Source organism: Macaca thibetana, chromosome 2, assembly GCF_024542745.1.
Source record: "Macaca thibetana thibetana isolate TM-01 chromosome 2, ASM2454274v1, whole genome shotgun sequence".
In the NCBI taxonomy this organism is placed as follows: Eukaryota; Metazoa; Chordata; class Mammalia; order Primates; family Cercopithecidae; genus Macaca; species Macaca thibetana.
In genome coordinates, this window is record NC_065579.1 from 30710816 (window position 1) to 30738461 (window position 27646).

Sequence of the window (27646 nt, forward strand, 5' to 3'; positions counted from 1 at the left end):
GTTATCAACTTTCTAGTATGAGTTTAAACAAGATAATTTGATTTCATGAGCTGTGATTCTGCCATCATTTAATGTATTTGATCTGGATATGTCACTGTATTAAATATTATCTTCCCCTTCAGCCAATTTTAATATTCTTTTATGTCACTAACCCTTTTTTGCCTCAAAGAGTTTTGCATTCATTTCAATTAATTGCTCTTTATCTTAACCTAATGAGGTTGTTACTGTTCCCATTTTTATTGCTGAAAAAACTGATAATCAAAAGGTAAATCAAGGAATTTCCATTTACGGCATTCTAATTTAGAACTTGAATTGTCTATTCTGAACAAATTTTGCCATGTTTTCAAAAGCTGTAACATTAAATGAAATTCAGTATTATTTAAAATGGTGGAAATAATGAGTTCAGGATAAAATATCATTTCCATATTAGATGCCAAAGAAGTATGTTATTTGGTCTATCAAGGTCTATTCTAAAAATATATATGCAGCATCTATAACATCATTTGCAGATTAACATATTTATAAGCTATTGCCAAATAGTCTCATCTTTTCTTCAAATGTGTTTTCCCTCTCTCTTGAATTAAATGATTAAATTTCTTTAACTGACTTTTATAATTGTAACTTTGACCATATTTTAAAGTTTATCTGATTGCCTATTGATATGCTGTTATCATCTTCAATATTTGATCTTTCGTATTTCTAGTTATCGTAGTTAACATTTTAGGTAGCTCATTCATAATTTAATCATTCTTTTTCTTACTTGTATCTCCATGGTGAGTTTTTAAAGATGCAGCTTTCTTGGGCCCGGTGTGGTGGCTCATGCCTTTAATCCCAGCACTCTGGGAGGCCAAGGCAGGAGGATCACTTGAGCCCAGGAGTTTGAGACCAGCCTGGGCAACATGGTAAAACCCTGTCTCCACAAAAAACACAGAAATTAGCCAGACATGGTGGCACACACCTGTAGTCCCATCTACTTGGCAGGCTTTAGTGGGGGGATCATTTGATCCCAGGAGGTTGAGACTTCAATAAGCTGTGGTCACGCCAGTGCACTCCAGCCTGGGTTAAAGAGTGAGTTCCTGTCTCAAAAAAATGTAACTTTCTCATCTTATTGTTTCCTTTTGTTTATAGTGTATATGTATGCCATGCTTCAGACATAATCTATTTAAGCAAATTTTGTCTTCTCAGTTTTTTAAATCTTACAATTTGATATTTTGCAAGCAAACTTTGTCTCCTCAATTAAACTTTATTTGATATTTTCTGGATTCATTAATAATTGCTTGCAAGAAGAATGGAGCAGGTAGGGAAATAAAAAAATTCTTTAAATTCGTTTTTAGAAATTATAGATATGTGCTGTACTGTTTGGTAGATACCAGGCACATGTGGCTATTTAAATATATATTTAAATTAAATAGAAATTAAAAATTTTAGTCATCACAGTAGCTACATTAGCCATACAGCTGATAATGGCTACTGTATTGGACAACTCTTATAGAGGATACTTCCATTCTTACAGAAAGTTCTTTGGACAGCGCTGTATAGATAATTCACTGTTATGCTCACCTCAGCAGCACATATACTAAAATTGGAATGATATGTCATTATTGTTATATTTTTGTGTAATACATGATGTAAATGTCTATATTTTGTTTTTTATTCATGTTGAACTTTTAGATATGGCCTCTGTGAAACATTCACTTTTATTTTCTCTCTCCTTTAGAAAACGACATGAATTTTTACAGTAGATAAGTCTTTCCTGAATTTTTGATGAAATGCATTTACTATGTTACACTGTAGTATGTGGATGGAAACTAGATTAATTTTGAATTTTTTTGCTATGTTAAGCATATTCAAAAGTGATTTTACTGAGTAATTTATTGATTTTTTTTAATTTAAAGATTCTCTTTCTCCAAATACTGTTTGAAATCTCAAACAGTATTTCCCTGTTTTGAAAAAGAAATATGCCCAGTAATTTGGTCCGTTGATGTCACACTTTACAAAGTTAAGATGTCCTAAATGTCGGTATCTCCTACACAGTTTCCTCCAAGCCCATTTTTTATTTAAATAAAAAACAAATTCCTCTGGGAAGAAGGATTTTACAAGCAATTTCAGAGCAGAATTGATTTTGGTGTGTGTTAATGCCGACAATCTGCCCAGTGTTAAAATGTTAAAAAGAAAAAAAATACAAGCTGCCATATTCCTGTGATCACACCAAAATAGCAGCTTGTATTTATATTTTCAGTCTCCTCGAGGTGGACTGCAGGCACACATGAATGAGTGGATGTACTTGGTGTTGTGTTGTGATTTTATTTAATGCAGGCAAAGTACATGCTTGTGCATGCACGACCAGCCCTCACATATGCACTTGTTCACAGCCGAGAAAGTGAAAACTACAACACAAGCCGCTCTCTAAGAGTTGTCGGCAACCTGTGTGTGTGTTTCTTAAATATTAAAGAGGGGGGAAAACAGATTTTCAGGAATATGAGAAATAATTCTTCTGTCAAATGGCCTGTGGTCCTTCCTCATTTGACACTTAAGGTAAAAACAAAATAATTACTATTGCATATGTATATTTAATATTTTCCTGTACTGCTCCTATACTGTTTTAAAGTATATTTTTCCCATTTCTGTTTCATTTAAGCATGCAAATTCTTAGCATACGTTTATTCTAATTTGTGAGATTTTTAAAAACTTAAAAATTTTTTTTTCAGTATTTTAATGAAAATATAGGTCTATTTGCTACAGAACATATAGTTGCGGTGCTTTCATTAGCACCCTGGTGCTCCTTATCTTTGGAATTTAGGAGCAGCAGTACATAGGGGCAGCACAGTTATAGGGGTACCCTCTGAACTGCTGACCAATAGAATTTTTGCTTTTCAGATTTTCTTTGTTTTAAATGAGCCTAGATTTTTAAGGACTATTTATAGTTGTAGATTTATATGATTATGAGAAGGTTAAAAAGTAAAGTTTGGTGAGCAGTAAAATAATATTCCCAGTGGGCATAGCCTGTTTGGTAGTGTAACACAGTATTTTTAGAACATTTCAGCAGATTTAGAATTGAAGCAGCTTTGGTACTTCAGGGGTAATGCTTTGTATTTAATTTTTTTCTTAATTATTGAAAAACTTCAAAATAAAGTCTGTATTTCCATTTGTGACACAGTGTCATCTGGCACTGAAAGTACATGTACAGTATATCTACCTACGTTTATATTTTTTCCTAATTTTTCACCGTTATGGTAGGAACAGAAAGGTGTTTTTGGAGGAGTGGAGAAGTGGGGTAAAGGGCTTGTTACGTGACTCAGGCACTGTAGAACTAGAAAGAACCTTAGATGAAAACCTCTACTTAGATGGTGACAGGTCCCATCTCCTGAACTGCAGCCACACCTGCCTTCTCCCAACCTTGTATCCTGTCATCCCAAACCGCCCCCTCTTCTTTTTGTTTTTGCTTAATCTGCCCAACTGTATGGTGATTTCTTACTCCACCTTCCTTGTTAACCTCTTGGAGATTTTTCTGCTGTCCTCTTGGGCTGAGTCCTACTCGTTGTCATCATAATAAATTACTACTTGCTCTTTTTTTCACTTTAAAAAATTCTCTATTCACCTCCTGTTTATGAACTATGAAAGCTATATGTCATTCTTTTCTTCGTTGCAAAAAATAAATTAAAGAAAGCAGAACCTTGTTCAGGCTTTCCTTTTGCATTGCCTTTATATTCCTAGTCCCTGATTGTATCGTCTTAATTTTCCTTAAAGGTTTGGTTGTTTGTAAGGCTTGTAGGTATATTTGTTCATTCAGCAAGTACTACTTGAGAAATTACTGTGTGTCAGCCACTGTTTTAGAAGTTGAAGATTAAAATAAAGACTGCCTCTTCTGTTCTTTAATATATAATGCACATTTTATTGTAATTTTCTTCTTTCAAAATTATCTGTAAGATGTCTTTTTCTCCTAGATTTTCTTGAGTTCATATGTTTTGTATCTTCATATTCTCCAGTACTTGGCACCCATTGTAAGCATTTGTGTCATTAATAGTCATCTAGTAAAATCCATTTATTTTGCAAAGGTGAAAAGTTGAAGCTCAGAAAAACTACGACAAGAATAAGCAAATATAACTTGTTAATGGCCGAAATGGAAATGGTACCTGGGACTTCTGTTTTTCCACTGCTCTATAATTTATGTTAATCTTGTTTGCCTAGATTTAATGCTTCATCAGGAAACATTTATTAAGTACCTTCAGTGTGCAAGCACTTAGTGAAACAAAACGGGACAGAAACATAAATGAATCAGTATCTCAAATCTTATTCAAAAAGTGGTGGAGACTAAATAAGTAGATACTGTTTCTGCCCTCTGGGTTTATATTTTGTAATGCAGTGTTTCTCAACCTTGGGAATATTAGCATTTTGGACCAATTCTTTGTTTTGAGAGGTTGTTTTGCACACTGTAGGATGTTTAGCAGATCCCTGATCTCTGCTTGCTAGAGCTGTGTGGCATGCTTTTAAAAATCTTTCTTTGTCAGATGGAGAGATTACAAAAATTTTCTCACATTCTGTAGGTTGCCTGTTCACTCTGTTGATAGTTTCTTTTGCTGTGTAGAAGCTCTTTTGTTTAATTAGATCCCATTTGTCAATTTTGGCTTTTGTTGCCATTGCTTTTGGTGTATTAGTCATGAAGTCTTTGTTCATGCCTATGTCCAGACTGGTATTGCCTAGGTTTTCTTCTAGGGTTTTTATGGTTTTAGGTCTTATGTTTAAGTCTTTAACCCATCTTGAGTTAATTTTTGTATAAGGTGTAAGGAAGGGGTCTAGTTTCAGTTTTCTGCATATAGCTAGCCAGTTTCCCCAACACCATTTATTAAATAGGGAGTCCTTTCCACCTTGCTTGCTTTTGTCATGTTTGTCAAAGATCAGATGGTTGTAGATGTGTGGTGTTATTTCTCAGGCCTCTGTTCGGTTCCATTGTTCTATATATCTGTTTTGGTACCAGTACCATGCTGTTTTGGTTACTATAGCCTTGTAGTATAGTTTGAAGTTAGGTAGCATGATGCCTCCAGCTTTGTTCTTTTTGCTTAGGATTGTCATGGCTATATGGGCTCTTTCTTGGTTCCATGTGAAATTTAAAATAGTTTTCTTAATTCTGTGAAGAAAGTCAATGATAGGTTGGTGGAAATAGCATTGAATCTATAAATCACTTTGGGCAGTATGGCCATTTTCATGATGTTGATTCTATCCATGAGTATGGAATGTTTTTCCGTTTGTGTCCTCTCTTATTTCCTTGAGCAGTGGTTTATAGTTCTCCTTGAAAAGGTCCTTCACATCCCTTGTAAGTTGTACTCCCAGGTATTTGCAAAGAACTTAAACAAATTTACAAGAAAAAAACAACCCCATCAAAAACTAGGTGAAGGATATGAACAGACATTTCTCAAAGGAAGACATTTGTGTGGCCGACAAACATTTGGGGGAAAAAAAAACCCTCATCATCACTGGTCATTAGAGAAATGCAAATCAAAACCACAATGAGATACCATCTCACACCAGTTAGAATGGCGAGCATTAAAAAGTTAGGAAACAACAGATGCTGAAGAGGATGTGGAGAAACAAGAATGCTTTTGGTGGGAATGTGAATTAGTTCAACCATTGCGGAAGACAGTGTGGCGATTCCTCAAGGATCTAGAACCAGAAATACCATTTGACCCAGCAATCCTGTTAATGGGTACATACCCAAAGGATTATAAATCATTCTGCTATAAAGACACATGCACACGTATGTTTATTGCAGCACTGTTCACAATAGCAAAGACTTGGAACCAGCCCAGATGCCCATCAGTGATAGACTTGATAAAGAAAATGTGGCACATATATACCATGGGATACTAGGCAGCCATAAAAAAGGAAGAGTTCATGTCCTTTGCAGGGACGTATATGAAGCTGGAAACCATCATTCTCAGCAAACTAACACAGGACTAGAAAACCAAACACCACATGTTCTCACTCATAAGTGGGAGTTGAACAATGAGAACACATGGACACAGGGAAGGGAACATCACACACTGGGGTCTGTTGCGGGGTGGGAGCCTAGGGGAGATACCACGTTAGGAGAAACCTAATGTAGATGACGGGCTGAAGGGTGCAGCAAACCACCATGGCATGTATATACCTAATGTAACAAACCTCCTCATTCTATACATGTTTCCCAGAACTTGAAAGTATAATTTTAAAAAAAGGGTCACATGACACAGCAAGTGGATCATGTAGAAAGAAGGTGTTAGCATAAGACTGGACGCTATTTTATGCACCAATATTATAACCAGTAAGTATCATTGATCACGTAGTAAATTCAATTTTATGCCATCACTGAAAAAATAAAAAAAAAAAAAATTCTAAGGACCTTTTGTTTGTCCGAAGGGTTCTTTGTGGCATCATCATAGAGCTTTCTAAGATCTCAATAAAGGCTTTTACAGTCACACCTTTGATTTCATCTTTAGTTCTTGCCTTTCTGTCTTTTTCCTAGATTTGATCTTTACCCAGAAGCAGTGTGTTAATGTTGGTATCATTTGCTGACTTGAGAAGCTGGGAATGAGAAAAAGCTTTATTTTTAAACCAAGCAAGTTTTAGCACCTTTATGTTTACCAGTTATTCCTTTTGTTTTTTCTCTTCTTACATTCTACTATAAGTAACACAAATAAACCAGACAGTACCTTCAGTACTCTGCCTGGATATCTCCTTAGCTAGATCACTCTGTTTATTAGATTCATTTTCTATGTTCCATATAACTAGAGGCTATCATATTGCCAGACTTTCTGTCACTGCAAAATAAGGAACCCCTTTCCTCCGTTTTTTTTCTGTAATGTTTTCTTCACTTTCATTTAAGCCCTCACTGGCAGCCTCTTTGCAGATTTTCTTTTGCTAATAGTCTTTTCCCCACAGCCTTGATTTCTCACTTATGCTCTCCTGGAGGTCCTTCAGTCTTCTATCCAGTCCCATAGGCACTTCTACCACATATTTTAGGTTTCTGTTTTTTGTTTTTTTTTGATATAGCACCCCTGTTTCAGATGTCAAAACCTCTATTATATTTTGCTACGCAATTAACCAAAATTAGTGGCTTAAAACAACAATCAATGATTATTTCATGGTTGCTGTGGATCAAGAGTTTGGGAGCAATGTAGCTGGGAGATTCTGGCTTAGGAGTGTTTCATGAGATTGCAGTCATGTGGTTACTGGAGCTGCAGACATTTGATGGCTTGACTATGGCTGGAGTATCCACTTTGGTTCCTCTCTGTGTGGATCTCTTTAAGGCACTGCTTTAGGGTCCTCCTTCAGAAGATACTTTCTTCAGATCAAGAGATCCAAGAAAGAAAAAGAGCCACGTAGAAGCTATGTCGTTTTTATGCCATTACCTCAGAAGGGAAATGTGAGAATTAAAGAATTTGCAGTCATAGTTTTAAAAGCAGCACAATTCCAATGGAGTTTTCAAGGTCTTCCCCATGGTCTTTTTCATTCTGTCCACTAGAAGGGGAAATGTGTACGGAGGCCTGCCTGTGGGGAAGTTAGGGGAGTGTCTTTCGTGGTCACACATAATTTCCCCTCTCATTCCATTGGCTAGCACTCAGGTCACATGACCACAGCTAACTGAAAAGGAAGCTGGGAAATTAAATCCAGCTATGTGACTGCAAAGAAGAGAAAACAGGTTTGGTTGAATAGGGAGAATGGAAATTACCAACCAAAATAGGGAACACAGGAAGAAAAAGAATTGTGTCTTTCAGTATGTCTGTTTTTATTCCATATCAAATTGTTTCTTGTTGTGGTCTTGGCTTGATTGTTCAGTTTTTCTTTAGTAAAACAATAAACCACAGTAAGGTATTATAGTTATTTTGGTGGTTAATAGTATTCTAGGGAGTTTTCGTCAGCTCATTTAAAAATTTTGGATGAGTGCTTGTTTTGATTTTCTGTTTTTGAAATATGGGCATAACAATAGTAATTGTTCCTTCAAGTCCTTCTGTGCTTCTTTGTCCTATCGCATGATTATAAACCCTCACCAAGGGCTTTCCTTTTTCCCCTGGGGCATCTTATTGAATACTTGCATCTTCAGTATTTCATCTGGGCCCAATGCTTTGTCTATTTTAATACTTCTAATTACCTAATTATGTACTATAATGTGGTGACAAAACCCTTTATCATCTTACTCTTTTCTTAACCCTTTTCTTGCTTAGGAAAGATTCTTTTTGTCTCTTTGTTGCCTGCATTACAGATAGCCCAGATACTTGCCTGCCTTCCCTTTATTGTCTGTATTATGACAGACCATTGCCCTGTTGAATGTCTTTCCAACTAACTTATCAGGCGCCTGGGTTCCTGGTTATTGGGGCTCCAAAGCTGGTGTTTAATTGTTCTCCATCCCTTACTTTTCAGTTCACTTCCACACACTGTAGTCATATGAGACCATATCCACATGGCAAATAGGATACTCTAGTTGTCATAAACTACTTTTGTTACAGAATTAGTAGCCATTCTATCATGTATAGATCTTTGTGTAATAAATGTCTGCAGTACGTATCCATGAGCCAAATGTAATAGAAATCAGTAAGATTTTAAAAAATTATGTGAATTGTATTTCAGGATAGCTAAAAATTGATGAAGGAGTTTTTTTTCATTTTATCTATGTCTTAATAAAGGAAGAAAAAATATGATAGAATTATAGTTTTACCATTTTATGACTTTTAATGAATTACCAGATTTAGGCAGTGATCATTAACAGTTGGTAGAATCACCGAAAGTGGGATACATTAATGTTAGGTGCCTCCTGATAGAAGTACACAACACCAACTTATCACTGCATTGAAATCACCTCAAGCTTAAAACAACAGAATTTATTTTGTTGTTGAATCTACAACTTGAGCAGGGCTCAGTAGGGTGGCGTATCTCTATTCCACATGATGTTGGCTGTGGTAGCTTGAAGTCCAGGGTCTGGCATCATCTGAAGATTTGCTCACTCACCCATCTGGTTGTTGAAGCTGGTTCTCAGGTGAGACCTCCTCTCGAGCTGTGGTGGGAACACCCGAGATGGCCTTTTCATATGGCTGCTTGGCTTCCTCACAGCATGGTGGCCTGGTTCTGAGAGTGTGTCCAGAGAGAGCCAGACAGAAGCTGTGTTCCAGCACCACTTTTGACACATTAATTTTGTGAGAAAACTGGTCACTAAGGCCAACACATACTCAAAGGGAAGAGAGTCGGACTCTTTCATCTTTCTATGGGAGGAATATCAAAGAATTTGCAAACATGTTCTCAAATTATATCATCTATAGATGAGACAGAAGAATCTTGTCGAAAACTTGAACCTGAATCTGATAAAGTCTCTAGGTCTAAGTGCCAGTTTGTAGGAAATACAGGGGAAAGGGGAATTGTTAAATAAGACAATGGAGGCACAATACATAAAATTCCGAATGTGGGAAGCTTCTACAGGATAAAAAATCTGGTTTCTTTAACAAATACATTGCAAGATAAAAAAGAGAAGAAGGACAAGTCTGTAGATTAAAGGAATCTTAAGAGATATATCAACAAATTGCAGTGTACTAACAGATATTTCTTGGCTCTTAACAAAGTATTAAGAATTTTTGGACAGTCACAGAAATTTGAACATTTAGTGGATATTTGATTAATAGATTATTATTTTTATTATTAGTAATGTTACAATGGCACTATGGGATTTTTTTTTGCTTTTTTTGTTTGTTTGTTTTGTTCTTTGAGACAGGGTCTTGTTCTCTTGCCTAGGCCAAAGTGCAGTGGTGCAAACATGGCCCACTGCAGCCTCTAACCTCTGAGGCTCAAGCGATCCTCCCACCTCAGCCTCCCAAGTAGCTGGGACTACAGGTGTGTGCCAACATACCCAGCTAATTTATTTTTACATTTTTTTTTTTAAGGCAGGGTCTCACTGTGTTGCCCAGGCTGTTCTCAAACTCCTCAAGTGCTCAAGTGATCCTCCTGCCTTGGCCTTTCAAAGTGCTGGGATTATAGGTGTAAGCCCCTTCACCTGGCCTATGGTTATGTTTTTAAAGAGTGCTTGTCTTTTAGAAATACACATTGCAGTATTTATAGATATAATGATGTCTGGGATTAGCTTCAAAATAATGCAATATTGGGGAGGAATATATGTAAAACAAATGATAAGTCATGAAACTAGCTGATGGGTAGATTGGGGTTCAGTTTACTGTTGTCTTTTCTTTATAAATGTTTGAATTTTCCATAATGAAAGATTTTTAAAACTTATAATGAAACCTATGTTGCCTACCAATTTTGGTTTATTTCAAGGCAGAAAACAAACTTACACACCCAATGTTTGTGATGGCTCTTATTATTACTGTGTACTGTGTAAAATTTGTTTAAATACAGTTTCTTCACACATCTGAGAGAGAAACTTAAATACTGATCAGTTGAGTCTAAACTGAAATATGACTTTTACCCTAAAGTAAAGATTTAAGACTATTTTAGTCTAAATTCCATTATGGACTACTTAATCTTTGCTGTTCATCTCTATTTTTAGAGTTTTACCCTCACCTGTTTTACATCTCAATTTTTATTTTATGGACAAATGTAGAAAGAAAGACTTTCTGTTAATAATAAAATTTGTTTCCAGTTCCTACTTAGTGTGGGGTTTTTTTTTTTCCTTTCTGTTTTATTTTCCTACCAGATATTTTGGTTTGAATAAATTATGAACCTCTACAGTTTTAATTCTAAATTTCTCTCTTATTTCCATGAAACTGTAGAGTCATTGTTGATTTTTCAAAACCTGAATGATTGTTGCATCTAGTGTTGTTAGTATTCTGTGCTTTTAATTATGTTTCAAAAACAGATTTGCCTTTCCAATGATACTTGGGTTACAATGATGTTCAAATTATGTTACCTAGGCTGAATCCACACCATCTAGCATGGGGTAAATAAAACCTAGAAGTTTAATGAGTGGTAGGGAAGCTATTTTGAAACTTACAACATATCATGAAAAACAGATTATTACTATTCCTAGATACACTGTCACTGTACTTTTCTCTCATATTTCTTATACCTATAAATGTAACATCTTCTGGATTGAATCCTGATAGTGTGACCATCAAGTATTTTTTGTAGGAAATATGTTATTATCTAGGTATATTCATCAACCTTCAGAGCTAGGTTCTTATGTGTAACTCTAAAGTCATGGAGTTTTACCTAAATGCATTTCTCAGATTAATTTATAACCAATTAGGGAAGCAATTGGAAAGTGCTGCTGTTCTGTTAACTACCCAGATACATTGGCAGAGGTATTATTCCTCTGTGCTTCTGTTTACTTGCCTGTTAATCTCTGAGTTGGACTGGATAATTTCCAAAGACTCAGCACAAAACTCTGATTTTCAGTTCTTTTTCCAACTTTTGAAATAGTTTTGAAAACTTTACTTCTTTTTCAGAGCTTTTCTGTATCTTTCTACCTTACTTATTTGATGCAATGGATTCTTCATCATTTAATGAACAAATTATAGTTTTCTAACAAAGAGAGTGCCATGAAACTTCACAAATTAGCACTTCAGCATTGTAGAGCAGAATCATAGTTGGTGTGCTGTTGCATAGATATGCTATGTCTGCATAATACACATTTTCAATTGATTTGATGTTTGCTAAAAGTAGGCAATTTAAATTACTACTTGCAATTGAATTCTTGTAGATCTGAGTTTTTAATCTTGAAAGTGGTTAGTATGCATTTAAATGAAACCAGGTATTGGTATATAGTGTGTTAAAAGAAAAACTTCAGCCGAATTAAATTTAATGAAGTTTAATTGAGCAATGAACGATTTGTGAATCGGGCAGCCTTCCATGTCAGAGTAGGCTCAGAGACGCCAGCACAGTCACATGGTGGAAGATTTATAGACAGAAAAAGGAAAGTGACATACAGATAACAGAAGTGAGGTACAGAAACAGCTGGATTGGTCACAGGTTGGTGTTTGCCTTATTTGAACATGGGTTGAACAGTTGGCTACATTTGATTGGCCAAAACTCGATGATTGGCAGACATGTAGGCTACGGTCTGTTTACAGCTCCACTTGTTTACAGTTCACAATATACAGAGAAACTTTTAGGCTGAACTTAAAATATGTAAGGAGGCAGCTTCAGGCTAAAGTTGACTTAACAAGTATACTTTACATTTTTAGTTTTTAGGTATTAAATTATAGTTTATGGATACTCTTTGCAAAGTTAATATAGCAGTTTTTAGTACTTTTATCATAATCAATTTTAGATTGTAACGGCTACACAGAATTTGGTTGTGCCAATGTGCGTAGAAAATTTCCAAAGAATAGGTGAGGAAGGGGACATGCAAAGTTATTAAGTCAGGTGATCCAGATTTTTGGGAATGAAGCCTACTCAAAGACAGAGTTAAATTTATGTTATATAATGAGAAGGAGAGAAAATTTCACCTCTCAAAAGGATTATTCTGTTCTTAACTTAATGGCTAAGTTTCCCAAGAAATTTCTCTATACCAAGTTGTTTTATTAACTACTTATCTTTTATCCTGATTACTTTAATTTGGGATATTTGATTTTTAAAGGCTTTAGCAACTTTATTTTGTTCCAAAATGTCATTTTAAAAGTTTTTGTGTTTCTTTCCTACTTCAGTGCATTTGACATTATTCTGCAGTTTCTTTGGCCTCTCTGATATATGCTTACTCTTCAGGTTAATTTTTCTCTTCTTTAGAAGTTAATTATGCCACCCCTATTTGAACTGTGATGCCTGGATAGGGAGATCATCACATTAAGCTTTATGCAAATATGTGAAGCAAGCTTGCTCAGATCCTTAGGTTGTTTACTGGCCCCCCAAAAAGAGGCTTCCTTGCTGCCACAGAAAAGGCAAAACAAAACAAAACAAACAAACAACAAAAACAAAAACCAAACAAAACCTGTGTGGGCAGTTGCAGAACGGAGTTGTAAGCAAAAGTCAAACGAACAGATGAAGGTAAAATGGGCCTTAATGTATTTAAAAAATTAGGACCAGAAAAAAAGATGCTTCACAGATTTCTAGCATAATTCACCGAAAACCTAGCTTGGACTAGAAAGTTATAACTGTCCAAGGCACCAACAAAGTAGCAGAGTGAAGCATAAAATAGCGGAGGTCTCCAGAAATGGGAGGCAGTAAACCATTATAATATGATGTAAAACAGCCACTATTGCTCTTAAAAGACTCATTAAAGAATATTTTTCTGTTTCAGTAATGCTGTATGCCTTCATGCTCTAGGTCATCTTCCTCTCTACTCTCTCACGTTTTCTCTCAATTTTTAGTTCCAAAGCCACCTGATTTGCAATCTCATTATCTAAAGTATCATTACTCAAATACTATTATAATAATGGCTTCCATTCCTGAATATCTACTACTTGTCAGGCACTGTTCTTGGTGCTCTCATATGATTGCATCTTGATCATAAGATCAGTATTGTTATCCCTTCTTAATAGATGAGGCATTTAAGCAATCATTCACTCAGGGTTTCATAACTAGAAATTATGCAACATGAATTTGAACACAGCCTTTTCTACTTGGGTTTAGGACTTTTAAATTTCACTTTATTATAATGTACTCTTATGTCCTTCCTATGCTACTCTTTCAGGTTTATTCCTCCATAGAGTTAAATTAAAATACTGTTTTCTTTATCACTTCTTTATTCACAAATATAGATTTACTGTGCTGCGTTTCCATAGTTGGAAATTCAGCATTCAAAGTTCTTTCCAGCCTTGCTCCACCTTTTCTTCTATCCCACTGTCCTGCTCCCAGCAGGCAGTATTTCATGGAATTGTCTTTTCCTTCTGATTAATAATTACCATGTTATGCTGCACTCTTGAAATACCCATTGCCTCCTGTGCCTTCATATCTTTCTGTTTTGATTACCTTTTCCACTGATGATCCATGTTCCTCCTCTCCTAAATATTATCATTCAAACTCTGTGATTAAACCCAGTTGACTACTACTACTAGATGACATTCCCTCAGCCCTTATACATTGATTGTGTATTGTGTTGCTGTGGGTTTTCTCTGGGTTCTTGGAGTTGTGGTGTTTTACTGCATTATAAAGAAATATTTAGAAGTCTATATTTTAATCAGATGAAAAGCTGATAGTTTGGTTATATGTAATAACTGAAGTGTCGATATTTTACATCAAGAAAAAAGAATGACAATCTTTTTTTGAAAAAAATTAGTACTTTTACAAAATCACATTCTTATCCTAAAAACCAATGGGCTAAAACAAAGCAAATCCCCATCCGCAGATAGGTACAATATAATTCAAAAACTATCATATTCACACATGTATGAAGTATATGAAGCATGTGTAAAATTTTGAAATGTGAATATGTTGAAGGATGTCATTTACCTCTGGGATATAATTATTTCCCCTTGCCTCACCCCTTTTTCATTCCCCACCAAAGGCATAAGTTGCATGGCAAACACAGGCTTGTTCTAAAATCTGATCTAAAATTTTTGAGACAGGATTTCACTCTTTCGCCCAGGCTAGAGTGCAGTGAATCAATCACAGCTCACTGCAGCCTGAAACTCCTGGTCTCAAGGAATCCTCCCACCTCAGTCTCCCAAGTAGCTGAGACTATACGTGTGCACCACCTTGCCACGTCTTCGAGATTAGAATTTGAGAATGATTCTTGAAACTGTGTTAGTCAGTTTCAATCTTGTATTTTCCTTTTCCAGGTTTCCTGAAATGCAGTTTTTCCAACAAGAAAATGTGAGAAAAATTCTTACAGATGTTCTTTTCTGTTATGCCAGAGAAAACGAGCAGTTGCTTTATAAACAGGTAATGAAAATATCTTACAGGTGGCATCCATTGACTCAAAATTTTCTATACAGCTTGACAAATGATAGAGCAATAATGTAGCCTTTATTGTATCCGAAGTTGTATCATAATGCTAAAGCAATCAGAGAGCTGCTTGTCAGCTGCATGGTGAGAAAGGTAAGCTCATTGAAGCACATATGCTTCTTCCTCATTATAAGACATTCCACCAAATTGTCTCCTTTAAGGTGTTCAGTCTTTTCTTTCAACTTTTGGGAGTTTGTTTATAAACAGCATCTTTGAAGGCAATCTAGTAATAAAATTTCAGAGTTGTATGTACAAATATTATTTTTCAGTATAGCATTTATAAATATATGACATGTCATGAAAAAAATAATCATGTATCCTATTACTCTTTAAAACTTATCAGTAACAGAACTTCAGAATGTTTCTTTAAATTTTTTGAAATGTGTATTTAGTTCCTTTGTTACCCTGTTATTTGACTCATCTCATTACTAAAGCAAAGAAAATTATTGGGTTGTTTTATTTTATTGAAATGTAAGTTATTTAATATATACAGATGTATTTACATTTTTTATTTAAGTTTATAGTGTTCTAATAAAAATACAGTTGGATATTTTTATGTATTTCTCCAAATGCAAATGAAGTGAGAATTCAAGCTAAATTCTTAAAATCTCTAATAATCAAAAGTTATAATGTATATCTAATTCAGGACCACTGAACTTAAATTTAATATAATAGAAAACACTTACGGTAAAAGCAATGTATTTAATTTGAAATAAACTAGATTTAAGGATGGTAAAACATGTCAGACTACAAATATACTAAATCATACATTTTTAATTATTGTATATACATAGAATATTCAAGGGAACTAATTTTATCTTATTTTTAACAGTAGTAATATTTTTCTGTATTAATTACCTGCTGACAATAGCTTACTAGAATTGGAAATGAAAAATAAATTGCATTTATAAGGGCAACCAAAAGCTATAACATGTCTAGAAAAAAATTAACAGTAAAGATACAAAAAATATATTAAGAAAACTATAGGCCAGGTGCAGTGGCTTACACCTATAATCCCAGCACTTTGTAAGACTGAGGCAGGGTTATTGGCTGAGCCCAGGAGTTTGAGACCAGGCTGGGCAACATGTCGAAACCCCGTCTTTACAAAAAAACCCCACAAAATTAGCTGGTCATGGTGGTGCACACGTATAGTCTCAGCTACTTGGGAGACTGAGGTGGGAGGATTCCTTGAGACCAGGAGTTTCAGGCTGCAGTGAGCTGTGATTGATTCACTGCACTCTCGCCTGGGCGAAAGAGTGAAATCCTGTCTCAAAAAATAAATAAATAAATAAATAAATAAGTTATTCAAGGATGTAAAGAAAGAATCAAATAAATAGAAAAATAGCGTGTTTTTGGATGAGAAGACTAAGTAAAAATACTGCTTCTTTATGTTTAAATGAATTATCATTCCAGTGATAACCTGAGTAAGATAACGTGTTTTTTTAAAAAACTGGATACAGTTATTTTCAATTTAGTGCCTAAAAACGTTACACTTATTTTAACAGAGATAATACAATTTAGGGATTAAAAGCACTGAGTGTAGACTCAAATTCCTTTGTTTGAATCTCAGCTCTCTCATTTACTAACTTCACAATCTTAGACAATTTACTTAACTTTTTTAATCTTTAGTTTTGTATCTGTCAGATGAGGGTAATAATAGTAATTACTTTATAGAGTTAACATTTGGTGCCAAGCAAAGGTTCATGTTGGTAGTTGTGGTTGTTTTTATTATCATCATCATTATAATAATTATTAAATGTGTTGGAATTACCATAGAATTTGTGGGAAAGGGAGAATGGCAAATGTAGATATTAAAACTTCTATAAAGGTTCTGTGATCAAACTAATGTGACAGTATTATGTGGATTGATCATTGTTCAGTGAAACAGTTTAGAAACAGGTTCAGTTTATATGGGATCTGAATATAGTAAAATAGAGAAAAGGATATTGTCTTGCTATATTTAGCTTTCCATCTGGAAAAACCATTAAATTATACATTTATTGGAGAATAAATTCCAGATGGTGTAAAAACATAAATATAAAAACTAAAAGTGTATAAAAATACTAGAAGAAGATTTGGGATAAATTTTTTTGTAATCTCAGACTAGGAAAGGGACTCGCAAGCAAGGTAGGCTCATCTACAAGTCAGATAAAAAGTCAAAAGACTAAAAACAAACCAAAAAGGAGACTGGGGGAAAAAAATCTGTTAGTGTAGAATTCTTTTGGAAGCAAATAGCAGAAGACCCCATTTAAAATGACTTTAAACTGTAAGGAGATTGTTAACACGCTTCACGTGAAGTGTGGGAGTAAATGGTTCTGCTGCATTAGTTCATTAGCTTAAAATCTCTATCAAAAATTCCAGGATTTTGTTTTTCTGCTCTCTTTTCATTATATTGGCTTTTGTTGTGAACCTTATCTCTTTGTTATTTCCTCTTTTCCTTTAAATACTTGAAAATACCCCACAGTAAAAGACTTGATGATAGTGAATCAAATCAGGATAAAATTATTCCAAATTACTCGTCTGTTTTCCAATTTTTTTAGAGAAAGAAAAAATAGATTAAGGAGTCTTATAATAATGGAAACGAGTTCTATGGACAAGGAATAAAAACATAATAACTGTACACTCCATCTACCATTTGTGATGTATGTGACCCACTGCGTTTGTATGGAAGACTACACAGTCATATGGAAGATATGTTCTTGATCCATTAAGACAAAAATCTATCAGTTACTGAATAAGAAAGTATTATTAACTTACTCCTGGGTGTCATTTTAAAATATTTAATTACTCCTTGTATGTGTTTAAAATCCTATAGATTTTTTACAGAAAAATAATACCTTGCTGTAGAAGGACTGAATATTTAGCCAGATCAAATTTAAGAAAAGAACCTTAAGTTTCATCACAAGCTGTTAAAGCTATTATTTTGTACTAGGTGACACCCCTTTTAACATCGACCATATTGTTAATAGTTATGGGATTTTATTGAATTAATGAGACTGTTATCATGTAGTAGAATGTCTTGCTGAGTTAATTGAAATTGCCGAGATTATATAAATGGTATTAATGAACTTTGACTGCCTGATGCCTTAGCTTTAATAAAGACTGCTTGGTGGGCTAAATGAACACAGGCAGATAAAAGAACAGGTTCAATTTTGTGAACCTACAGGCTGTTGATGAAGAAAACTTTGTTACCTTTATTTTCAACTGGCATGAGTTTGGAGTGCAGTGACTACAAACAATCCAGCAGGGATAAAAGCTTTTAAGCAGGCAGAAATGCTGACAATATAGGTGGAAGCAAAATACACATTTTGGGAACCAGAAGCATACTGTCAATACATTATTTTTTATTATGCTTTGTCAAATTTAAAGCATATTGAATTCATGATTATTATTTCTGGTATTTCTCTTTTCTTTTAAAGATGTCTATGTAATTGCCATTTGTAATTGTTAAGCAGGTTTTACTAGTCTTGAATTGATATAAATGTCTTTTAAGTATTTGAAAAAAAAAAAATCCCTACTTTAGATGAAAGTCAAAACTGAACTTGTAAAATAGTTTTTAATGGTATTCAAAAGACTCTTAACTTCCATTCTGCCAAGAACACCTTTATTTATTGATTTGAAATATGATTTAATGCTATTCTTTTTTTCATATTGTAGTTCAGCTTTTTTCACTATGTGGATATATTAAGTGGTAGATATTGCATTCATTCAGTCAATAGGTAGTGATTACTTTCTTTGTGCTGGGCCTGTGGTAGGATCTGGATGTGTATATATATACACACACACACACACACACACACACACACACACAAAATCACAGTTGTACAGTGTCCATTCTTACCTACAGTACAGTACAGTACAGTAGTTCACGCTTTCCTGCAGTTTCACTTTCTGTGGTTTCAGTTACCTGCAGCCAGCCATCATCCAAAAACAGTTGAGTACAGTATAATAAAATATTTTGAGAGAGAGAGAGACCACAATCACATAATATTGTTACACTATATTGTTACAGTTGTTCTATTTTTATTAATTGTTGTTAATCTTAGTGTGCCTAATTTATAATCTTTAATTTAAATCATAATTTTAATACCTTTGTCATACACGTGTATATATAAAAACAGCATGGTATATGTAGTTTTCAGTACTATTTACAGTTTTAGGCATCTACTGTAAGGTCTTAGAATATATCTCCTGCACATAATGGAGGACTACTGTATAGTCATTTCTGTGCTTATTTTATAATTTTGTTCCTTTCTCTCTAGACTACAAGCTCCATCAATGTTAGGAACTTGCCCACTTCATTCACTTTTGTGTCCACAGCAAATACAGGCATTTAATAGTTTTTGCAATAAGTGAATGATGAATTATGTTTGAACAAATGGAGAATCTAGACAGAGTGGTGTCACAGAAACTAGAGGGAAGAGAATATTTGAAGTTGGGAAGATTCATTTAGACAAGAAGTCTTTCTTATTAAACTAGCCATAACTTGTTTTAAAATATATTTTGGGGGAAAAGCACTCTTTATTTCAAAAAGGTATCCCACTGACAGCAAAGAAAGAAAACTTCATGATAAACCTAGCAAGCACTACACAGTTCTGCAGATTTTTGGATTAGAAAATCTGATGTTCTTAAAAATACTCTCCTCAAGTTAATTTCAATGCAATGCCAATAAAAATTTTAATGTTTTGTTTACCATTTTGTTTAACCTAAATGGTATGACACAACCTGTAATAAAAAAGAATCATCAAGATAAGTTTGAAAAAAGAAAAGGAGTAGAAAATAGGAAATATTCTAATATTTTAAAGGTTGAATCTTTATAATGGTACAATTATTGTTAATAATATACAAACCAATGTACTAGAGTAAAATCCTGGAAAAAATGTAAGCTAAATATTTATTTTTTACTAAATATGGCATTTCAGAACTCTGGGGAGAAGATGAGTTATTCAACTTATCGAGTAGATTGAATTTATTGAAGATGAAATGATTAATCAGTAAATTGGTATAATTCTTTTGGAGAAAAACATACTTATTTTTATGGCAAAAACTAAACTTATATCAGTTGAGCGAAGAATTAACTGGGGGGAAAAAAAAGGCAACTGTATTCTTCCCTAATCTCAACATGAGGAAGGTCTTATAGACATGAAGGCAAAATAGAAACCATGAAGAATTATTTATTGTATTGACCAAAGTGTATAATGTCAGTATATCATAGAAATCAAAAGTAAGACTAGTGATAAGCATGGTAAAATGTTTGTAACAACAATTAGAAAGGGTTAATATCTTTAATTGGTATAGAACTATTAGACATCACCAAGGAAAGGAAACACTTCATCAGGAGAAAAAGGGCAATTTATTAAGTAAAAACGTTCAATAAAATTTTGGGGTTCAATCTTGCTAGCATTTAAATAAACTATAACAATTTAACTGTGAAAGTTGACAAAATTTTTAAAAACACTCTGAATATAGGTGAGGATGTGTGAGAGAGTGATTTTTATATTCTTCACTGAGAGAATTCTTTCTGGAGACAGCTTAATGGTATACATCCTACCAGATGTTAACACATATTTTTACCCCTTTACCCTGAAATTCTACTTCCAAGGACTTTAATTCTGGAGAAATCATGAGAAATAGGCAAAAAAAGATCTCAAGGATATCTACTGAAGTTTTAAATTTATTTCTTAAGTTTTGTTTTTTGGCTGGCCTCCCTCCCTTTATCATTTTTTTTATTTTTGTTTTTGCTTTTCCATACTTTTCTATTGATATAATACTTATTATTTTAATGATTAAAATTACAGCACTTTCTTTTTGGAGTAACTTGAGACCATTCCAAGAGAATAAACCCCTCATGATTTTTAAAGCAGAGTTGGTAATGCTCAATGTCATTTTTCTAGGTGTCTAACATGTTATCTGAAAGATTTTTTTCAAGGTTTGTTTAATAAGGAGTTGGTTACCTATAAAGATTGAAATGATACGTGGTAATTCGTCCTAAATCACAAGTAAATTGTCAATGCATCATAAATTGTTTTGTAAAAATATAACTAAATATTTTTAATTCAAAGTAGTGATAACTTATATATGAAGTCTGAAAAAGTTAACTTGCATATTATCTTTATGATAACAATTGGCTTTCTAAGAATAGTATACTACTACTAGACTGTGCAGAGGACTATGTGACTCTGTTCATCCAATATATGAAGCCATCTGTAATTCTACTAGCAAAAGATTTATCTCCTTTCTGCTTTCATATTTCCTCTAAAAGTAGTATTTTGTCTTGTCTTTTTATAAAAGAGCATCCCTAGTTACTAAGCAAAAGGAAAGTAGTAATTTGCTCACTTTAAGAGACAGGAAAAATAATAATCTATTTTAACTTGCTGAAATGTTTTTTGATGCTTAAGGGGGAAAGAAATCTCAATTAGCAAAGGTAGTCATAATGTGGAATACCGTATGTCACCAGAATAATGGATCAGTAATAGATTTTTATAGTACCCTTTTAAGGACAGCTTAGTAACTATTATGCCTTTTTGTTTCTATACCTATTTTTGGTGAAAACCAATATAAGGAGGAAAATCATATTGGTGAGATCATTAAATAAATTGAAATTAACCTTATAGTTGAAGTAGACAGGAAAAAATTATGGTAGTTTTCTGATTAAACATGTTAAATCCTATTTTAACAAGTTTATTTTCTGTCATACCTTCTTAAGGTTGTTTTTTTTATTATCCAACATTTCTAGCTGGCTGACTTCAGTGCTTCCTAAATCTACAGACATCCTAATTTTGAGCCATTATATAATGAAAACATTGGATATAATTTCCTTAGGTCTACAGTTCTTAGTTGCCCTTCTTACTGAAGATCTTAACACTGTAGCTCATGATTATAATTTGCATAAATGAAATTCATATTTATGAGTACAGATCTTGAAGCAACTGACAGGTGCAAGGTTATCTACCATGCCAATTTATTGTTTGTCATGTCATTTAAAAGAGAACTGCTCTCCATGTTTTAAAGAAGAATACCTGCGGTGGTTGAATTAGAATCAAATTCTAAAAGTAGATAAAAATCTTATCTTGTAGCTTTCCATATTTACGTGTTTCTATATTATACAGAAATTTTGCTAGTGGGAATTGGTTTGAAGAAGTATTTAACTGAGTTTATGCTGTCCACTAATGGACCCTGAGTATCCATCTCTTTCATTTGTCTGGCTCTTTCATTTCAGGGTATGCACGAGCTGTTAGCACCTATAGTCTTTGTCCTTCACTGTGACCACCAAGCTTTTCTACATGCCAGTGAGTCTGCACAGCCCAGGCAAGTTGTTGTTTTTTTAAATATGAGCTCCATCTGTTTTTTAGTCCCCGCTGTAACCTTTGTTTTTGAAACCTCAAAATCTTTTAAATGGAAGGTACTTACAAGTTGTATAAGTTGTAAACATTTGATTGTGTTTCTTGTGGTTAATTGCTAATTCTACTTAATAGTTGTTAGGACAGTTTAGCTGTAGGGCAAATTTGGAATCATAAATGTCTTTGGAAATCTTGATTCTCAATCTAAAGGAAGACATGTAACTAATGGATCAAGAATGGAACATTTTTGTTGTAATCACAGAAGTTCTAATAATTGATATCCATATATATCATCCTCTAATGATCCCTTTTTCACTCCAAGCTGAATAAGACTTTATATATGAGATTATCTCTCCTCATCAGGTTTGACTTAGCTTAATAAGTAAGGGAGCAGAGCCACAAAGAACCTCCCTCTGTAAATAAGCAAAATTGCTTCTCAAATTTTTTAGATATATTCATTTATTCTTTCCTGCATATAACTTTTGTAATTGGATTCAACTTAGGCTAAGTGTTAGAATTCAATTTTCTAACTTAAGATACCCTAACTTTGGGGCCTTCAGAAAATAATTTTGGAAATGGAGGGGTCTAGTACTGTCAGCTTGTGTCCAGGAGGATTCATCAGGTCAGCCCATCTATATGCAGTAAATGGAAAACTCACAGATAACATTTCACATATCTGATTATAAGATCTTTATTAATCAAATATAGCCATACATTTTGCTGAGCATATATTCAGGCTTTTGTTAAATTAACTTTTGTCTACTAGTTTATAGATTAGTATTTTCAAGTTTCCTTGAAGCTTTGCTAATTTTACTGAGTTTTTATTTTTATCTTGACAAGAGTATAACCATATCTAACTTGCTTTCACTTCAGTTATTCTATAATGTAATCATGAAGTTAGCATTAGGATCCTGTTTTAATGCCTTTTTTTTTTGAGACGGAGTCTCGCTCTGTAGCTGTGCTGGAGTGCAGCAGCGCTATCTCAGCTCACTGCAATCTCCGCCTCCCAGGTCCAAGCGATTCTCCTGCCTCAGACTCCTGAGTAGCTGGGACTACAGGCAGGCACCACCTCGCCCAGCTAGTTTTTGTATTTTTAGTAGAGATGGGGTTTCACCATCTTGGCCAGGATGGTCTTGATATCTTGACCTAATGATCCGCCCGCCTCAGCGTCCCAAAGCATTGGGATTACAGGTGTGAGCCACCGTGCCTCACCTGCCAGTTTTTTTTTTTTAACATGTGAATGTATTCTTCAGACAGCAACTCTTTAAAAAATGTGCATGTAGAATATAATTTACAAGAAAAGATAGGTGATTGAAAATAGCTTTTAAATGTGTTGGACATGCTTCTTCAGCTGATTCAATCTGTTAAAAAATAAAATAAATGCTTAAGAGGTGTTGTCACTGATAAATTGATGTTAAAATGAAAATAAATCCAGTTAAAGAAAATAAATCAATGTTTTGATATTGCATATTTGACCAGTAACTATATTGTCACATTCTATATTTATTTGAATAATTAGGTAGTTCATTGTGGCATAGACAAGGCAGCTGATTTGTTTTTGATCTTTATAGAAAGCATATCATTTATTAATGGCGTTGCTCTTTTCATAAAAAAAAAGACTAATTTTTTTCATTTACACATTATGTGAAAGTTGTCTTACATAGAATAAGGCAAACTCTGCATCTTTAATTATTCAAAAATTACACATTTTGATTGCTTGTATTGCTTTTTTAAGTGAGGAAATGAAAACTCTCTTGAACCCTGAGTATCTGGAACATGATGCCTAGTAAGTACAAAAACTTTCTTTGTTTTATTTTTTTATACCGTGATTATTTTAATGAAAGTTAAACCTAGCATTGTGTTATTTTGTTTTATTTTTAGTGCAGTATTCTCACAACTTATGGAAACTGCTGAACCTTGGTTTTCAACTTTTGAGCATGATGGTCAGAAGGTAAATCTTATAGTACAGATCTTTTCAGTGTATGCGATGGAGCAAATGCTTTAAATAAATAACAACATGTAACCAAAGAATAGTAGATAGCCCTTATTATTGCTATAACCAAAATGAAATTACCTATGGAATAAGATTGAGCCTGGGGATTTAAGTATATTTCTAATCATATTGGCAGATACACAAAGGCAATGTGAAAATTTCATATAAATACATTTTTATATGTGTGTGTATGAATCAAGCAGCATAATAAGTGCTTAGTTACAAAATTATTATAATCTTTCTCTTGCTACCCTAGTGAGTTGGTATACACATTATTACTGAAGTGCATAGGTAAAACCTATATCAAATAGGTTGTTTTGCTTTTACCACTGCATTGCTATTGAATTCATACATTTAGCATCAATATTCCTTACTCTTACTCTTATTCTTATTTTTAACTATATTTTTAATTTTTATATAATTCACATAGCACAACATGTACCTATTAAACTCTTAATGGTTTTTAGTATATTTACAGGATTGGGCAAACATCGCTGCTATCTAATTCCAAAACTTTTTTTAATCACTTAAAAAAATCCTGCATGTCCATTAACAGTCACTCTCCATTTCCCTATTCCTACATGCCCTGACATCACTAATATACTTTCTGTCTCTATGGACTTGCTGATTCTGGATATTTCATATAAGTGGAATCATATACTGCCATTTGTGATTGACTCCTTTCACTTAGCATAATGTTTTCAGTGTTCATTCATATTGTGGCATGTACCAGTATTTCTTTTTATGCCTGAATAATATTGCATTATATAGATATACCATATTTTGTTTATCCATACATCAGTCGATGGACATTTCGGTTATTTTCACTTTTGGCTATTGTGAATAACTTTGAACATTTATATACAAGCTTTGTATGAACATGTGTTCACTTACCTTGTTATATACCTACAAGTGGAATTGCTGAGTTAACTATATTTCTAAACTAACCCTTCTGCTATCTTAGTGATCATTATGGTTGTCTCATTATATTACACAGTATTGGAAAAGTCACAAATTCTTCTGGCAATGGATACTGTTGAAGAATTTGGCATATTGTTTCCAGTATGGTTTATTTCCTTTATATTGGTATAATTGATTGCATTCTGGTTAGAAACCATTATTACTCAGTCACTTCATTCCATCTCTTAAAAAATGAAATAGGTAATCGATGTTTTTCATGCCTTTGGCCAGCTCAGAGGTTGGCATCCTACTGCCTGTAGGTCAAATTTGGCCTGCCATCTGTTTTTATACATCTTATGAGTTAAGAATGGTTTTCACATTTTTAAATGGTTAGAAAACTGTCAAAAGAAGAATAGTATTTTGGAACATGTGAAAAGAATATGAAATTTAAGCTTCCATGCCCTTAAATAAAATGTTTTGGAACACTGTCACTCCTATTTGTTTACTTATTGTCTGTGGCTGCATGGTCCTTACAGTGGCAGAGTTGCAGCACAGACTGTATGACTTGTAAAGCCTAAAATATTTACTCTCTGGCTCTTTACAGGGAAAGTTTGTTGACCCCTACACTAGGTGATAAAGTGTTTCTTCATATACCAACATGTTATATTCTGAAAGGGTTGTTGAAGGTAAAAAGCTACTGTAAGCATATTTGGCAAACTACTTTATATTTTTGGAATAATAACCTTTTGTTCTTGGCAAGTTATGTAATGAAGTCATAGACTTACATGAACATCAAAATTTTGAGCAGAGTATTTGAACACATTTAAATATTGGTCATTTCTTATAGTGGCCATTTTGTGTTTTATAACTGAGTCACGCCAGTTGAGAAACTCAGTGACTAAACTGTGAGGGTTATCAGTTCTTGATTTTACCTACTTGTACTGATATTACTGAGTCAGCTTTATAAAAGTGGCTTAGGCAAAACAAAGACATTCATTTTATCAAGGAACATAATAGATGTGACTTTTGAACAGTCATCTTAATTACTCACATATATGAATGAATAATATATTCCTAAAAAGTATTTCTAGTGAATCCCTTTTTCATCTTCCTATTATAATTATTGCATGGTGCTTTCACCTTTTTTAAAGAATGAGTAGTAGGCAGATAATAAGACTTCTTGTTTAAACTGTTGTTGATAAAGAATGACATCCATATATTTATTACTTTCATATTTAAATAATACATGTTCAATTTTTCTGTTTTTAGGGGAAAGAAGCACTGATGACTCCCATTCCCTTTGCTAGACCACAAGATTTAGGGCCAACAGTTGCTATTGTCACTAAAGTCAACCAGATCCAGGATCATCTACTGAAGAAGCATGATATTGAGCTTTACATGCACTTGAACAGACTAGAAATTGCACCACAGATATATGGGTTGTAAGTATTAAAGTTTTTTTGTTTGTTTGTTTGTTTTTTGAGACAGAGTCTCACTCTTTCACCCATGCCAGAGTGCAGTGATCTTGGCTCACTGCAAACTCTGCCCCCTGGGCTCAAGTGATCCTCCCACCTCAGCCTCCCTAGTAGCAGGTACCACAGACACATTCTACCAAGCCCAGCTAAGTTTTTGTATTTTTTATAGACAGGGTTTCACCATGTTGGCCAGACTCCCCTTGAACTCCTGAGCTTGCCTCTGCCTCCCAAAGTGCTGGGATTACAGATATGAGCCATTGCGCCCAGCCTAAAGTTTAAATTTCAACTACATCAAATTATATAGTAGTTTCTAATGATATGTAAATTTCTGTGTGTCTCGGATCCTTAAAAGTAAAAATAAAAACTGTTCCATCTCCATTTCATTTCACATCTCTTTTGCATGCCTATATGCATGCTCAGTGCTTATCACTTTCACGTATGTATGGTATCTCATCTAATACTCCCTGTAATACCAACCCTGTAAATTGGGTGAGTGTAACGTGTGTGTGTGTGTGTGTGTGTATCATTTTCAGTGGCTTGTAAAGAACGTTGCATGTTAAAAAATGGTATTATTCCTTTATTAGAGATGAAGAAGCTAAGGCTCAGATTTAGTTTACACATATTACACAGTGAAATCGTAACTCAAAGCCATAATTATTTAGGATTGGCTACATAATTTGCAGAGCCCAGTGCAAAAGAAAGATGCAGGGCCCCTTCGAAGAAATTAGTAAGAATTTCAAACTGGTAACAGCAGATCATTAAACCAAGCTTTCCAAGAAGTTGCATGAATCATACATGCATGGAGCCAGCCCCAATCCTAACAATACTATAAAATGTTCATGTTCTTTCCATTATATCATGTGATCATCTTTTGCTTTACCCTTAGAGGTAGATTCCTGTGAGTAAGATAGATGCCTGTCTCAGGGACCATAATGTATTAATTTTCTTCAGCCACATAACTTCTGTAACATGTCATAGCAGAACAGGGAGATGGTCACTCCTTAGGGGTGCGTGTATACGTGTGTGTGTGTGTGTGTGTGTGTGTGTATTTTTTCAGTGGCTTGTAAGGTGTGCATGCAAAT

At 34.0% G+C, this 27646-nt stretch overlaps 1 protein-coding gene across 12 annotated transcripts in view; it reads left to right on the top strand.

The window, feature by feature from the left end:
* The window catches only part of TBC1D5 (TBC1 domain family member 5), a 566253-nt gene that overhangs the window by 313515 nt on the left and 225092 nt on the right, over positions 1-27646 (top strand). For all 12 annotated transcript variants that reach the window (XM_050779554.1, XM_050779547.1, XM_050779557.1 and 9 more), the window contains 5 exons: positions 14691-14793; positions 22076-22168; positions 23936-23982; positions 24078-24147; positions 26359-26531. In XM_050779554.1, the coding sequence (XP_050635511.1) occupies positions 14691-14793; positions 22076-22168; positions 23936-23982; positions 24078-24147; positions 26359-26531 (486 nt within the window). The remainder of the gene's footprint in view (positions 1-14690; positions 14794-22075; positions 22169-23935; positions 23983-24077; positions 24148-26358; positions 26532-27646) is intronic.